The sequence below is a fragment of the Mangifera indica genome, chromosome 4 (assembly GCF_011075055.1).
Source record: "Mangifera indica cultivar Alphonso chromosome 4, CATAS_Mindica_2.1, whole genome shotgun sequence".
In the NCBI taxonomy this organism is placed as follows: domain Eukaryota; kingdom Viridiplantae; phylum Streptophyta; class Magnoliopsida; order Sapindales; family Anacardiaceae; genus Mangifera; species Mangifera indica.
Window position 1 is genome coordinate 258,468 of NC_058140.1, and position 14,051 is coordinate 272,518.

At 32.8% G+C, this 14,051-nt stretch overlaps 3 protein-coding genes across 3 annotated transcripts; 1 reads left to right on the top strand and 2 right to left on the bottom strand.

Annotated features, from left to right (window-relative positions):
• Positions 1-362: 362 nt before the first annotated feature.
• Positions 363-5,567, bottom strand: LOC123213354 (transcription factor bHLH75-like). The gene is made up of 8 exons (XM_044632772.1): positions 5,055-5,567; positions 4,854-4,973; positions 4,685-4,750; positions 4,417-4,485; positions 4,252-4,329; positions 4,112-4,161; positions 1,833-3,330; positions 363-1,528 (listed from the first exon to the last, which is right to left on the bottom strand). The coding sequence occupies exons 1-7, from the start codon at positions 5,313-5,315 to the stop codon at positions 3,237-3,239; spliced, it is 738 nt and encodes a 245-aa protein (XP_044488707.1). The 5' UTR covers positions 5,316-5,567; the 3' UTR covers positions 363-1,528; positions 1,833-3,236.
• Positions 631-2,758, bottom strand: LOC123213579. The gene is made up of 6 exons (XM_044633053.1): positions 2,747-2,758; positions 2,660-2,671; positions 2,353-2,360; positions 2,082-2,268; positions 1,833-1,973; positions 631-918 (listed from the first exon to the last, which is right to left on the bottom strand). Exons 1-6 carry the CDS (start codon positions 2,756-2,758, stop codon positions 631-633), a joined length of 648 nt encoding a protein of 215 aa, XP_044488988.1.
• A 6,859-nt stretch (positions 5,568-12,426) lies between the features above and the next one.
• Positions 12,427-13,968, top strand: LOC123212857 (transcription factor MYB62). The gene is made up of 3 exons (XM_044632082.1): positions 12,427-12,753; positions 12,842-12,971; positions 13,054-13,968. Exons 1-3 carry the CDS (start codon positions 12,582-12,584, stop codon positions 13,667-13,669), a joined length of 918 nt encoding a protein of 305 aa, XP_044488017.1. The 5' UTR covers positions 12,427-12,581; the 3' UTR covers positions 13,670-13,968.
• Positions 13,969-14,051: the final 83 nt, after the last annotated feature.

Below are 14,051 nucleotides of genomic sequence, written 5' to 3' on the forward strand. Positions count from 1 at the left end.
ACAAATAATCATAAATCAAGATCAATATTTCAAACAATCCCACCGATCAAGTTAACAATCAATAATCAATCAATCTCATAAATTAAAAAATTAATCACAAAGATTAGACAATTAAAAAATTAATTTTTTGATTTTTTATCAATTGAATATTAGTATAAATACTAATAGTTTATATATAAATTTACACATAAAAAATATAATATTTTTATATTTTTCATATATCATAATTATCATTATATTTTATAGTTGTACTTGTGAAAATATTAATATTGCGATGTTTGTTTAACTTTAACAAAGAGTTAACATACAACCAATTCACATAAGTATTGAAATTGGACCATAAAATATAATTGTATGTTATGTCTTTAAGGTAACATTTTTATAACTAACTTTTGAGGTGATAGTATATTACAATTCCCAAATCGACTTGATCCCACAACTCAAGATAAGTTATCTTAGTAACAAATGCAGTTCTCTTCCAACATTCTCAAATACCAAACTATTTTAGCTTGAGTCATATATACTTCCTTTCTTCCAGCACTTAATCTTTCCCAGCTATCCCTGGAAAAGGGGAGGCTAGTGAAGTAAGATCATGAAGATATGGGATGTAACAGGTCAATCATGTCGGTGCTATGATGACTTCCCTTCTAGTTTCAACAAACCAAATTCAGCATTCACAAGCTGAGCGGCTGCACGTTCTGCGGAGGCAATAGCAGCTCGAGCTCTTTCCAATACATCGGATGATTGTAATGTTGTCTCCCTTTTAGTATCACTAACGAGAACGGCATTACTACTTTTAGCTGATTGTTCAATTTCATTTGTTGGACTGGGAACTTGAAGGTGTTGAGATCCCAGTCTACTCTCCGAAGGCAGAATAGGATGTGCCCCATTAGAAGTTGAAGATCTTGGAGAGCTCGGCTTAATAGAAGCTTAAGGAGTTGAAGCTATAACGTATATTTCTTCTGAACCACCCTGAAAAAAATATTAACATTGAGAGGACAGAATTAAGTCCAATAGTTAAAAGGCTATTATAAGCACCTAAACATGCAATAATTGTTATTTTTCTCATTTGATAAGTCCTAAGCAAGCAAAAACGTTGAAGTAACTAACAACAGCTTGTTTAGTCCAATAGATACTCCGAACATTGTAGTAAACATTTCTTCTTGGAAGAACAAACTGTCCACTTGTAATGGGTCTACAGCTATATTTGGCTAATAAGCAAATTAACTCGCTAATATTTGATTCTACGTTGGCAGGGTCGAAGGCTTGGTGGTTCATGATAATGTGCCCAAATTAACACATTTGAATTTCTAGGCAAGCTTATATTACTTGGCTCAAGTATTTTCCTATCAACTTAGCCTTGTGAAAAGCTTCAGACTCTTTCAATTTTCTATCATCAATAGCTCAATCTTATTATGCAGTGTGCTAATCTTCAATTTGACTTTGAATCCACTGCTTTTGCTTGGCTGGTCTATCCGCCTGTGTCAGTCTCTCATATCCATCATTGAGATGACGTTGAAATCATTCCCTGGTGAATGCTTTTGGTTAGTTCTTTGATGCTTACACAATCATTCATGTCTATTGATTTAGATTTTTTCATGCTAACCAAGAAGAATCCCGCCAATTACTACACATGCAAACCCACTACCTAGGCCACAGTCTCCACTTTTTGGAATATAGGTTTTCCGTTAACTATACAATGGTTCCTAACAGTAGCAAGAAGAGTCATAATAACAAAGAGTTCTCATCATAAAGCAAAAAGTAATGTCTAACAACAACACTATGGCAACTCTAAAAGAAATGAAATCTGAATCATAAATTTGACTAGATACCAGTAAATCTTCGTGCTTTTTATTAAGTGCTGCTTCAGTTTGAAAGGAGTCCCAAACCACATTGTACTCCCCTGCAATTTCCTTCAACACACTGAGCCTTGCCTCGGGTGATGGAGCACTAACTGAAAGTTTCTCAATTATCTGCATAAAAATATAAAAAAAGAGAAAAGAAAAAGTAGGAAAAGAAATATCAGCATGCGAGTTACAATGGCTGCTCCAATAGAAACATCACACTTGCTATTGATGTACTAAAAGCCAATTAACTGTACGGTTGACACTAGTATCTGGACGAAGCTCGGCAATAGCTGCAACATACTCCTTCCTATATTTTGAAGTAAATAAGTTCTTGATCTGCAACAAATCTGGCAAATCGGAACATCTAGGAGCAGCAAAAATTATGCTTGCGATAGCTTCTCGCAATTCTGTCGGACAATCCCTATTATGTGAAAAAGGTCAGAATATTGGATTCAACGTAACAAAAATAGGGTACCGGCCTCTTGTAAATGTTGTCAATGATTACCCAATAACCTATTGGCCAAAGAAAACACAATATCCAAATATTAACACAGTCTCACAACTAAGAAGTGCACTCTGGAATTGTTTAACCTGAGGTCTTAAAACACAAATAGCACATCATAGCACTAAATTGTGCACATTATGGATTGCTCCAACTGTTAGGGAAATATAATGCAAATCTGTTTCTATTCACCCACCTTGGTTTCCATCAGATGATAGCCAAAGAAAATAACATCTCAAATGCATGCTGCACAGTTTTCATTTGTAGATTTTCTTGGAAGTGGTAATTGATCCATCTCAAACTAAACTACCTTCGACCTCCACTTCAAAAAGAAACATTCAGCAATCATACACCAGAACAATATTTTTTCTTTTACGAAAAAGTTCTTTATACATGCCTTTTTCTTCATTCTCGTTATTGTGTAGCTACTGCAAACCTCTTTCCTTTCTTAATCAGGTATTACAGATGTTCATAACGATATTACGCAGACATCACATGTTTTAGGTTGGCTGAATCTGCCCATTTAATTGAATTTAGATCAGTTCATAAGTCTCCTTCAAGTTGTTGATAGGTAGACCGGATAAGATCAGAATCAATTGACTTATAATTGGGAGTTAATGAAAAGTAATATCGCATAATCCTTTTGAAAGAGGATCCAAATTCCAGTTGAAGGACCCTTTTTTTTTTCTACAATGCATTTATGATAGTAGGAGTGGATTGACTCAAATCCACTAATTGCTCAAATGAATTAATTTTAAATTAAAGTTTTAGTTTAATAATTTAAATAAAGATTAACTTGCTCATCCCGTTAACAATATTATCCACAATAATGTTTAATTAACACTTATATGATGACATGAAAGGACAGTTTCTTTTGTCCTTCCAAATTAAGGGCAAGGAACCCTTCCGATGGGTCCATTCTCTTCTGGGAAGTGGATTGAAACTTTCTCATCTACATATTCTGAAATAATTGGATTGTACCTGCCATTTCATAACAACCATTTCTGAAGCATTCATTATATAAATCTCTACCAATAATCAAACATTTGTGGGATCATCTTTTTTATAGACAATATTTATTACTATTATAAGAAAAAGCGACTTTACAATAAACTTTTAGTACTATGATGACAAATTGTTGCGAAAGTTACTCTTATTAATAGTATATTACATGAATATTAAACAGATACAACATAAATGAGACACAAATCGAACCCAAATATAATAATTATACAAAATTATAATATAAATCTATTGTTTTGTCCTTTAATCATTAATTTTTGATAGAATTAGGGATGAATCCAAATTGAATTGGTCTGATTCAATTTGAACAAGTCTAAACCTAAGTTGAGATAGTCTCAATTTGAGATGGTCTCAATTTAAGTTTGAGTTGAACTGATTCGAATTGATTGATTCGTCAAAAAATCATTGTTAAATCTATCTTCTCTGATTTCTTCTCGTATGATTCTTGTTTTTCTTTATCTTTGACAATCTTTATTCTTCTTTTCTAGTGGTTTATCTGACAACTTATCGTCAACTCGAGCTAGATTTTTTATATTTAAGTTAAACTTTAATCAATCTTTATTCGAGTTTGACTCAACTTAAATCCACCTTTAGATAGAATATTACATACATAATTTTTGTAAATTTTGCAAAGTATTTTATGTTCTACATCTAAGAACAAAAGTAAAAGCAAATTATATTAAAAGAAGAAAGGTTTCAAAGTGACCAAGTAGAGTGGAAGCAAGAAGGGCCTCCATACCCATCTCCCATCATTCTCTCCATCTCTTGTGCATAATATGCATTTGTCCCCTGCAACATTACAATTCATTAAATAAAAAAACCAATTTATCTGAAACAAACAAAAAATTAACTAATTTATTTATGTATTTTGTCATTTACCTGCATGGTGTCTGTAGCATCCAGCTCCAAGTTGAAGTCGTAATACATACTGGCTGCTGAAAGCTTCATTGACAGAAACTAGGAACAGCATTCCAGAGAGGTCATTTTTATTAAAAAATCTCTATTCAGACAATAGAAAAATTAATTTCTTCATTGAAGACCAACCTCAATTTGATTCTGCAAAGACTGAACATAATTTATAATAACATCCAACATCACTGCCATCCCCATTGTCTGCAATTTTATTCATAAAATGTAACATTCATTAATTTCTTAATCAAGTAAAAAGTATAACACATATTCCATTACGGTTTTACTTTTGCTTTTACTACTCAAATCGCGTTTTGACAGTTGAGGAGCTTACATCTCTTGTGCTTTGTCGACGTTGAAGAGTTATAATATACCTATGTATATATATTTGTTTATTTCTTACCTTGTAGCATCCAGGAACCAGGTCCTGTAAGCACCTCAACCTTTCATTTATTTTCTCTCTTCTTACCTAACATCAGATAAGAACTGAATGTCAGGAATACAAAAAGTCTGCAATTGAGAATTTTGATCTGATTTAGAGATACTGAAGAGAACAAAAAAAAAATTAATACCCTTTCTGCCAAACTGTGACTATCAGTAGCTTGACCTCTCTTTGCTCTCACATGGATAACTTCTTTTGGTTTCTCCACCACGCTCTCACTGTTTCTCTTTCTTTTTCTTCCATCCAAGCTCTGCAAAAGTCAAACAAAAATAACTTTCATTCTGCTGAAACTGAAAATCAAGAAATTGGAAAACAAAGGACTTCTATTGACCTTTTTATTTGCAGAAACAGGAGGAGAAAAATTCCCCAGGCTTTCGAAAGTATGCTTCGGCTTTTGAATCCTGCCGTCAGGATTGAAATTGGCCGCCAATGCTATACCTGGAATCTCCCCTGTTTGGTCTCCAGGGTGTGTAAAGCTCTGAATATTATCAGTAAAGTTGATGGAAAGCTGAGTCTGTTGATGATCAAAGCAGCTGCCGTTAGAAAAAGCCATGAAGGCATTCTCAGGATTACTCAAATTTTGATTCTCCATTGCACTCTGAAAATTTTGAGAAACCTCAGGTGATGAGAGACTAAAGGTTTCAGAAAACTTGATGAATGTTCTGATACTAATTGTGTATCATATTTATATGCAACTTATATAAAATCTTCCAAGTTCTTATTGCAGAAAAGGATTATTTAAATATATTCATATTTAAATTTTTTGATATAATTAAATGCAATAATGAAGGTGATTGTAACACCCTAAAGCAAATTTCATATACACAAAATATGGGAAAGATGATAGGTATGTAATATAGGCATTCCATATCACATGGAGATGCTAACACAAAATTGGTTAAATAGCGGACAATTTTATGTGTTTTAGATTGTAAAGTTCAAAAAGAAAACCATGATGGATTGTGTTTAAAATTGATAATATCTTAAGAGTAGGCTAAAATATTGGATTAGAAAAGTTATAGTGGCTATTTGACTGCCACTTGTCAATGTGTTATAGATTGATGGGCATCGATGACAGGTCCACATTTAGTTTATAAATCCAGTAAGTTGGACCACTAGTTGTCTTTGATTGAGTATGGTTCAAATCTTAGATTCAATCTCATTCATATTAAGGCTTTCTGGGAAATCACATAATCCTGAATTCAGAAATAAATTTAATTCTATTCTTAATTTGTTCAGAATTCAGCTTCTATAGAGTTAAACTAGAGTTTGTTCAAATCTTTGCCCAAGAAATAGACCCTTCACCCAAGTCAAATCCTCAGTCTCTATGCTTCAATGAAACAAGAGAAAAATGCATTCTGAAGTCACACATATGATTATAAAATTAGTCTATATAAAATAAATTTTGTATGTCTTGAGATTTAAGCTCTTCGCAAATCAATTTTTAATCTGTTTTGCTGTTTAAAGTATTCTATTTTGGGTGCAAAAGACTTGTCTGAAACTCAAAGTTCTTAAATTTTAGACCTAAAGCAAATAATATATACTTAAAAATGAAATTTTTAGTGAGTTTGGTGATAGATGTTTGTATAAACTATAAAATTTAAAAATAATTTTGTACAACTGGGATTCAAAGTGAACAATGTCTACTCATGAAATAAGAAAAACAAATATGTTTAGATTAGATCCAAAATAGACCATATCTACTTTACAACAAGTATTTTTTAACTTTTTAGTGCAAGACTTTTGCATAAAGTCCAAAAATAAATATGTATAGTCCTATGACATTGTAAATGAGTTTAGTACAGAACAAAATTTTAATTTGTGGCTTTCATTCTCAAGTCCAAGTGTCTTCATTAAGTTAGAAAATCTACCACCAACTTAGCCATTTCAAGATGAACATAAGACATAGAGATTGTTGACAGCATTGACTAAAATCAATCTAAGTCTGGAAATTTGCTGCCCAATTGAATTGAATGCCCAGTTAACAGTATGTAGGCCTGCTGAAAACTCCAATATATGTAAATTTGGTGTTTGAAAATCTCTTCCAGTGAGATTGTAAGCAACCCAGAATAGTATTTCAACTAATTATTTATGAAGCAACATTAATTCACTGCGATTGGGCAGTGATTTCTTTGTCTGCTTTTAATTGAATTCATCTTTTTTCATTTGAACTTTGAGTTTGTTCAAGATTGCCAAACCCATCCTCAATTGTTGGAACAATTTTGACATAAAGTGAAAAAATTATATGTGATTTGAGACTACCAACATCCTCGCTAGAAGAATAACTGGTTAAAGCATGAAATCTCAAACGTGAAACAAGAGGATTCAAATTTGACTCTACATACCCACAAATGAATTTGAGAGCACTTACACTAGCACCTTTCTGACATGCCTGTGTTGAAAAGTTAGCCATGAGTTATTAGACTAGTCTCCTGGGAGTTTTCCTTTCGAAAATGACCCAAGTTCGTATGAATTTGGATTCTGGGAAGATAAGGCATTGGCAGTTACATAAAAGTTAATGAAGCCAAACTTCAATTGGCTAAGAGCTTTTATTTATTTATTTTTTCTGCTATCAATCGGCTCTCTAAGATTAACTTTAACTAACTTCAATAATTGATGCATTCTGATGGCCAAAGAACAGTGAAAATGAGAGATTTCCATTTAAAAGCACATAAATGAAGTAAGGGTATAGCTATTTGTTGGTGCTAATTTCATATATTCAGTTTCTTTTGGCATTTAATGAGAGTGACAGGCTGAGTTTATGTTTGGCTTCATTCAAAATAAAAATAAATAAAGATTGATTTGAGTTTGGTTTGAATCCAGAATGATAAGCTTGATATTAACCAACCGATCAGGAAGAAAATATAATCATTGAAGAAGGAGGAAAATCATCAACAAGGCAAGGCTAGAGAGCTGAAGCCAACCCAAGCCAAACAATGATATCGAAACCACCTCTGAAGCCAATTAATTAACAGTGTAAATTTCTTGAGTAATGACGAAGTTTAGGCCGAATTTGGACATTCTTCCCAAGGAGGATTAAACTTGGGCCTCAGACTAGTATTGGGCTCAATTCTATTGGATCAGCTCTAAAGTTCCACTGTTTGGACTGAAAATCTCAGCCCATCAAACTCTCTCAATCTTCTCTTCGACCACTCATTCGATAATTTTCCATAAATCCAAGAGCACAGTGGGATGGCTCTAGCCCCTATGCACCGATTGCATATTTGTTGGGTTCGTCTGTGCTACAGTCTCACATGAATTGAACATTGGAATGACATTTTGAAAGCACAGTGAGATAGATTTGATACCGATCGAATGACTCTACAGTTAGTTAAAATTTGAGTAGAATCTGCCGTATTTAAATTAAACTTAAATTTATTTAAATTGATAAATAATATTATTAAAAAATTATAAATAAAATAAATAATATTATTAAAAAAATAAATAATATTATCAACAAAATAAATATTATAATTAAATTAATAGAAAAAGTCGATTTCAGTAATATTTATTAAAGTAAAATTTTAAATCAAAATTAATTTGTTTAAATTGAACAAACTTGCGTAAAAGCCACCTCTACTAGCATGTGCCCTTGTCCATGAGGATACCAGACTTTTCCGCAAATTTTGAAACTGTTCATCGAAAGATAATATAAATGTTTGAGAAAGTGTCTTTTAACAGTTGTCCAACTATGACTTTCATGTTAGATTTCCGAAAACCAAAAAAAAAAAAAAAACAGTTTACCAATAAAACTATCCATCCAATTACAAAGTTCAAGCAATAAAATAGTAGATCATTGACATAAAAAACCAATGATAACGTACTAATAAATTCAAGAAAGAGAGTGAAAATTTTTGTGTTGCAGGAAAAAGTGGATTCGAACTAAGTTTATTCAAATTTATCTTGAATTCATAATATTTTTATTGAGTTTGAGCTTATTCAAGCTCATGTATAATATCATTTGAAGATTTTTGATGACGTGATTAGTGTTACAGATAAAGTGAAGAATATAACCCAAATAGTAAATATTGTTATTGAAGAGATAAATAATATTATTGAGTGGATAAATGAATAGAATTTGAACCAAACTATTATATTAAAACTCTAACTCAAATTTGATTTATTCAAATCGAATATAAATTCAAGCCTATGCCTATTCTATTTAAATCCACCTCTTTCTTACATCTAATCAAACCCATTGACTTTAGTGTTCATCTTGAGCAACCAATGAAGCCCAAAGCAAACATTCAAAATTTCACACGACAAATGATTAGATCTTCAAGTTCAGGTCAAACTAGCAGCCAATTAAAGTTGGCAAGTGCTTCACAACTACAATTTAACATCTCTCTTACCAGGTTTTCACATGCACCACCCCTTGCCTCCTGTCATTTCTCTCAAGACTTGACAGAATTGATTTTAACTTGTCAAATATGCAAGCCATATTCTTCAGTCAATGAAACTTTCAATAATCTACCAACTTACAATGAGGATGTTGATGGCAATACGGTTAGCCATGCTCTCATTTCAACCATTTGTTTTCCAAACAATTTAGTTCATCGCCGTTAAAAGTTCATAAGCTATTTAATTACCAATGTGGGATGCTCATATATTTCTAATATCTCTCTTGAATTTTATCAATGTCTCATCGTCGTGCAAAATGGGTATAATAAATTTATAATATTATATTTCGTAAATATAATTTTATTTTTAATCTTTACACACATAAATATGTTTTGAAATATTTTATTATTATTGTTCTCTTATTAATCCCTATGTATTATAGGGTGCCCTACAAATCCTCTCTCTTACTTATTTGAATCAACAAGCACTTCTCATAACTATCTTTTTCATTTATTATTTCTTCCATGAAATGATCATGTTCAAGGGTTCAAGTTGGCACACGCATGCGCTTATAAGATCACATTTCTTTTGTCTTTTTCTTATCTTTGTTGATAAATTATTGTGGGAATGTGTCCTGTGTAACAACAAGCTGCAGTAACGGTTGCTTTATGAATACCAAGTCACATGAGAAGGCTTCGTATTTTACATCCAGAAATAGTCAAGTGACAAAGGCATCTTCACCATTTTATAAAGCTATAGACTTAATAAGGAAAAACTCTATCATTTCTAGTTCAACTCTTATCGCACACTCCTCTCAATTATTGATTCTCAGTCTATTCTCATCTTTATACCCCGGACCCCCACTTCCTTTTGTTTTTACACCTAAGCTTTAATGCTTCATTTTGATACCCTCGTGCCACAATGTATAATGCCAAATTTTAGTCATCCTTCCTCAACTATAATTTGCTCCCACGTGGATTCCTAAGAGGTTTGATATAACATCCTGATGTAATGTTCATATTATCCATTTTAAACATATAGTTTGTCACCACTTCGCTTCTTTCCTTAAATATAATTTACGCCCATCCGGATTTGTAACATTTTGATTCAATAATCCAATTTCTTATTAAATCTGGTTCGTTGTCAACATTATTACTTCTTGGGCTGGGCAACCCATTTTAAATTTGGTTTATTGTCAAGAATGTAACATCCTTGGCCAAAAGTCTGACCACCCTTTATCAATACGCGTTTTGCTATCGCATAATTTGTTCTCATGTGGATTTGCAGGAGATTTGATGTAACACTTGATTTCAATAGTTTAGTCCATTGTCAATATGTATTTTGCTATCCTAGTCTAATATCATGTCCAAGTGATTTAAGATACAACGTGAAATAATTATACATATTTAACATCTCTTATATGTTTTATCGATATGAGATTTGTTTATAGGATGTTACATTAATCCCTTACTAGTTGTAAACTTATAATCCAATAGCACAGTTAACTATTAATATATTATTTGCTTTGAACACAATATATCACAGTATATGTTTAGATAATTTAAGAGTTCATAAATTATTTAATCAATCAGTAGTTATCATATTCAAATATGTGGAATATGTTTAGACACATTCAATAACTATCTCATGTTTTATTAATATGGGATTTGTCTTTGGACATTACATCTAACGGAGACTTTGGTTTCAAACTCGGATTCACGCATTAATCAACCGCTAACAAAATGTTAAAACCCTAAACTAATGACAAAGTCAAATATTGCTGCATTAATGTGGTATTATTATTACTTTGATGAGCCATAATCTCAACTTTCTATGAAAGAGTTCATAGTTGGAAGAAACAAGAACCACATTGGAACTAGCAGTGTTGTTTTCTTGAAGAATGCATAAACTTTATTCAAACAAAATGTTCAAGTGTTGCTAAATTTTCTAACATGCTTCAGTGCCGCCCAATAATTTCCACGTTTAGTTGTGTGTTTTGAGCTTATAATATATTTTGTTCAGTCAATCACGTTTCTTGTAAAAGGATAATCTAGAAACACAAGAAAATGGAAAGAATCATTCCCCATAAGAAAACTCATTTAGAATTTCAGTTTCAAAGCATCTTTCTTCCTCTTCTTTAGGCTTTAAAATCTCAATTTTTTATTGACATCAACTTCGATCTACATGTTTGACAATGAGTTGTTTTTAGTTTGCATTAATACCCCAAGGAACTTCTAGTATCCATTCAATACCATTATAAAAAAATGGATTCCAATATAAGCTGTTTGATTGTAACATCCAATAATTCGACCTGAATGTTAAGATATTGTCTGATTTGAATGCACAATTTACTATAGTTTCACCAATATGTATCTTAATAGCTTAAAAATTCACAAATTATTTAATTTATCTTTTTTTATCATTCTTAAATGATGTGAGATTTTTATACATATCCATAATTTTTAATGTATTTTATTAATATGAGATTTATCTAGGGTGTTATATTTATCCTTTTACAAGGATAGACAAATTCAATATCGATAAAGTGCGAGAGAAATACTAAATGTATAACAACATCTCATATTGTTTAAAGAGGATAGAGTTTTTAAACTATCAATATATATTTTGGGTTACAAAACCAAAAAACAAAATTGTGACAAATTATTTGTTCAAAATAGGTAGTATTTTGATGGTAAAGTAGGTTATTAGACCAGGACTAATCTTGATAAAATTTTTGTATAATTTAGAAAAAAAAAAAAAAAAAGGAAAGTGTTCACGTATTGGAAATATATGGATGCATATGGATGAGTTGGTGGGGATATGTTAATAAAGAGGAACCCAATATCACTTGTGTGAATAATAATTGCCTTGTGATTTGGTTTCTTTTTTATTGATGATGAAAAAATATAAAACACTTTGAATGTTCCAAATTGATGTCTTTCACTATTTACTTGGTAGATTGGACCGATTAATAGTAGGACTGAATTCAAACCGAATTGAGCTCGAGCTCGGGCTCGTCGAGCTCGTTATGCTTGAGCTCAAACTCTGCTTGAGTTCTGCTTAGCTCGCTTCGAATTTTAGTATTCGTTATTAAAACGACGTCGTTTTAATACATATTAATCAAAACGACGTCGTTTTGTATCAAAAATTTTAATTTACAAACTTTGACAATTAAACTTGAGCTCGAAAACATTGGCTCGAGCTCGAGCGCTGGCTCGTTTCGAACTCGTTCGAGCCTAGCTCGGTTCGAATCCAACCCTAATTAGTACTATGTCTTCTCTAGCTTTGCCACCAATGCAGCCTATCTTATATGCACATGAAAATTCCTATCCATTTTGTATATAAAAAGCATCACCACTCTTGTCCTTAAACTCCAACTTGCTTACACGTTTTCTAAGTTTAGTTTGAAGCTTCTAGGCGCTTTTCTGCTTTCTAATTCCTTCTATTATAATTGTTTCTGAGTCTCTTTTTTTTTTCTTCTAATTTTCAACCTTAACCCTTTAAAAAACTTTAGAAAATGAGAGTAGCTAGGCAGCCTGCTGCAGGTGTTGCAAAAATGGACTGCAATTCTAGTGAAGACGACAGTGAGTTAAGGAGAGGGCCTTGGACTCTTGAAGAAGACACTCTTCTCACTAGATACATCTCTCACCACGGAGAAGGCCGCTGGAATATGCTTGCTAAATGTGCAGGTAAACTGGTTTAGAGCTCTGTTTGTTGTTTCCAGGAGGACTGAATTAGCTTTTGTTAATTGTTTTGTGTTTGTTATGTTAATTCCAGGACTGAAGAGAACTGGGAAAAGCTGTAGATTGAGATGGCTGAACTACTTGAAACCTGACATTAAACGAGGGAACCTGACTCCACAGGAGCAGCTGTTGATCCTGGAACTCCATTCCAAGTGGGGAAACAGGTAAAAAAAAAAAGACTTTAATTTCATTTTTAACAAAGTATGCATATCTATTGTGTGTTTTAATTACTGGGAATTGCTGCAGATGGTCAAAAATTGCACAATGTCTGCCTGGGAGAACAGACAATGAAATAAAGAACTATTGGAGAACAAGGGTTCAAAAGCAAGCCCGCCAACTTAATATTGAGTCTAACAGCAAGAGATTTCTTGAAGCTGTGAAATGTTTTTGGATGCCAAGGTTGCTACAGAAGATGGAGCAGAACTCTTCTATTTCTTCTTCTTCTTCTTCTTCTTCTTCTTCTCTTCCTAGTGCTTTAGCCAACTCTACTCTGCCAATCACAACACTCATGTACAACACAAATCATCACTCAAGTTCAGTTTCAGTCACCAGCCCACCTGAATTTCCCTCAGATTTTACAAAAATCTCCCTGCATCAGCCTCATGAAATTACCCAACAGTCAACAAGTGTGTATGATGTTAACAGTGTCTGCACCAACCAAATTCCAAGTGACAGTTACTATGTGGACTGTTGTGGCTATGACATGGAGGGGTTCAACTTTAATCTAGGCTCCATGACAGGAATGGGCAGTTTCAACCTTTCCTCCTCGTCCGAATGCCCGGCGGCTGGCAGCGACTGGATGTCGAATGACATGGTAGATGCCTCGTGGAACATGGATGACATATGGCAGCTTAGGGAGTAAGTAGAAATGGGCATCATCTTCATGGGCAGGTGGCATTTTTATTACTGGATGGTCCACCAACACAATATAAGCAACTTGACTACTCATATTCATCAGAACATCAAAACATCTACATTGAATTCAATAGTTATCTGATAACTCAAAGCATTTTAGAGTACTATAGTTCATAAAGTTGTAATTTCCTTTTCTCTTTTCTACATTTACATGTTTCTAGGGGCTGTTTTCAGCTTTTGCTGCAAGTGTTTATGCTATAACCAATTGAATTATCTATAATAGATGTGATTACAGTGTTTGAAATATCTTTGTTTACACATGGAAAATGAATTCAATCGCCTCTTGATCCATCCAAAAACTCACTATAACAGAGAAGGAAGTGTACTTT

Excerpts from the sequence above, each read along its gene's own strand:
- LOC123212857 (XM_044632082.1), top strand. The coding sequence starts at position 12,582 with ATGAGAGTAGCTAGGCAGCCTGCTGCAGGTGTTGCAAAAATGGACTGC. Across the intron at positions 12,754-12,841 it reads TATGCTTGCTAAATGTGCAG|GACTGAAGAGAACTGGGAAA; the intron begins GTAAACTGGTTT and ends TGTTAATTCCAG. Across the intron at positions 12,972-13,053 it reads CATTCCAAGTGGGGAAACAG|ATGGTCAAAAATTGCACAAT; the intron begins GTAAAAAAAAAA and ends GAATTGCTGCAG.
- LOC123213354 (XM_044632772.1), bottom strand. The coding sequence starts at position 5,315 with ATGGAGAATCAAAATTTGAGTAATCCTGAGAATGCCTTCATGGCTTTT. Across the intron at positions 4,162-4,251 it reads ATGCTACAGACACCATGCAG|GGGACAAATGCATATTATGC; the intron begins GTAAATGACAAA and ends GTAATGTTGCAG. Across the intron at positions 3,331-4,111 it reads GAGAGAATGATGGGAGATGG|GTACAATCCAATTATTTCAG; the intron begins GTATGGAGGCCC and ends ATGAAATGGCAG.
- LOC123213579 (XM_044633053.1), bottom strand. Across the intron at positions 1,974-2,081 it reads GTACAGTTAATTGGCTTTTA|ATAATTGAGAAACTTTCAGT; the intron begins GTACATCAATAG and ends ATTTTTATGCAG. Across the intron at positions 919-1,832 it reads AAAAGCACGAAGATTTACTG|CCGAGCTCTCCAAGATCTTC; the intron begins GTATCTAGTCAA and ends GCTTCTATTAAG.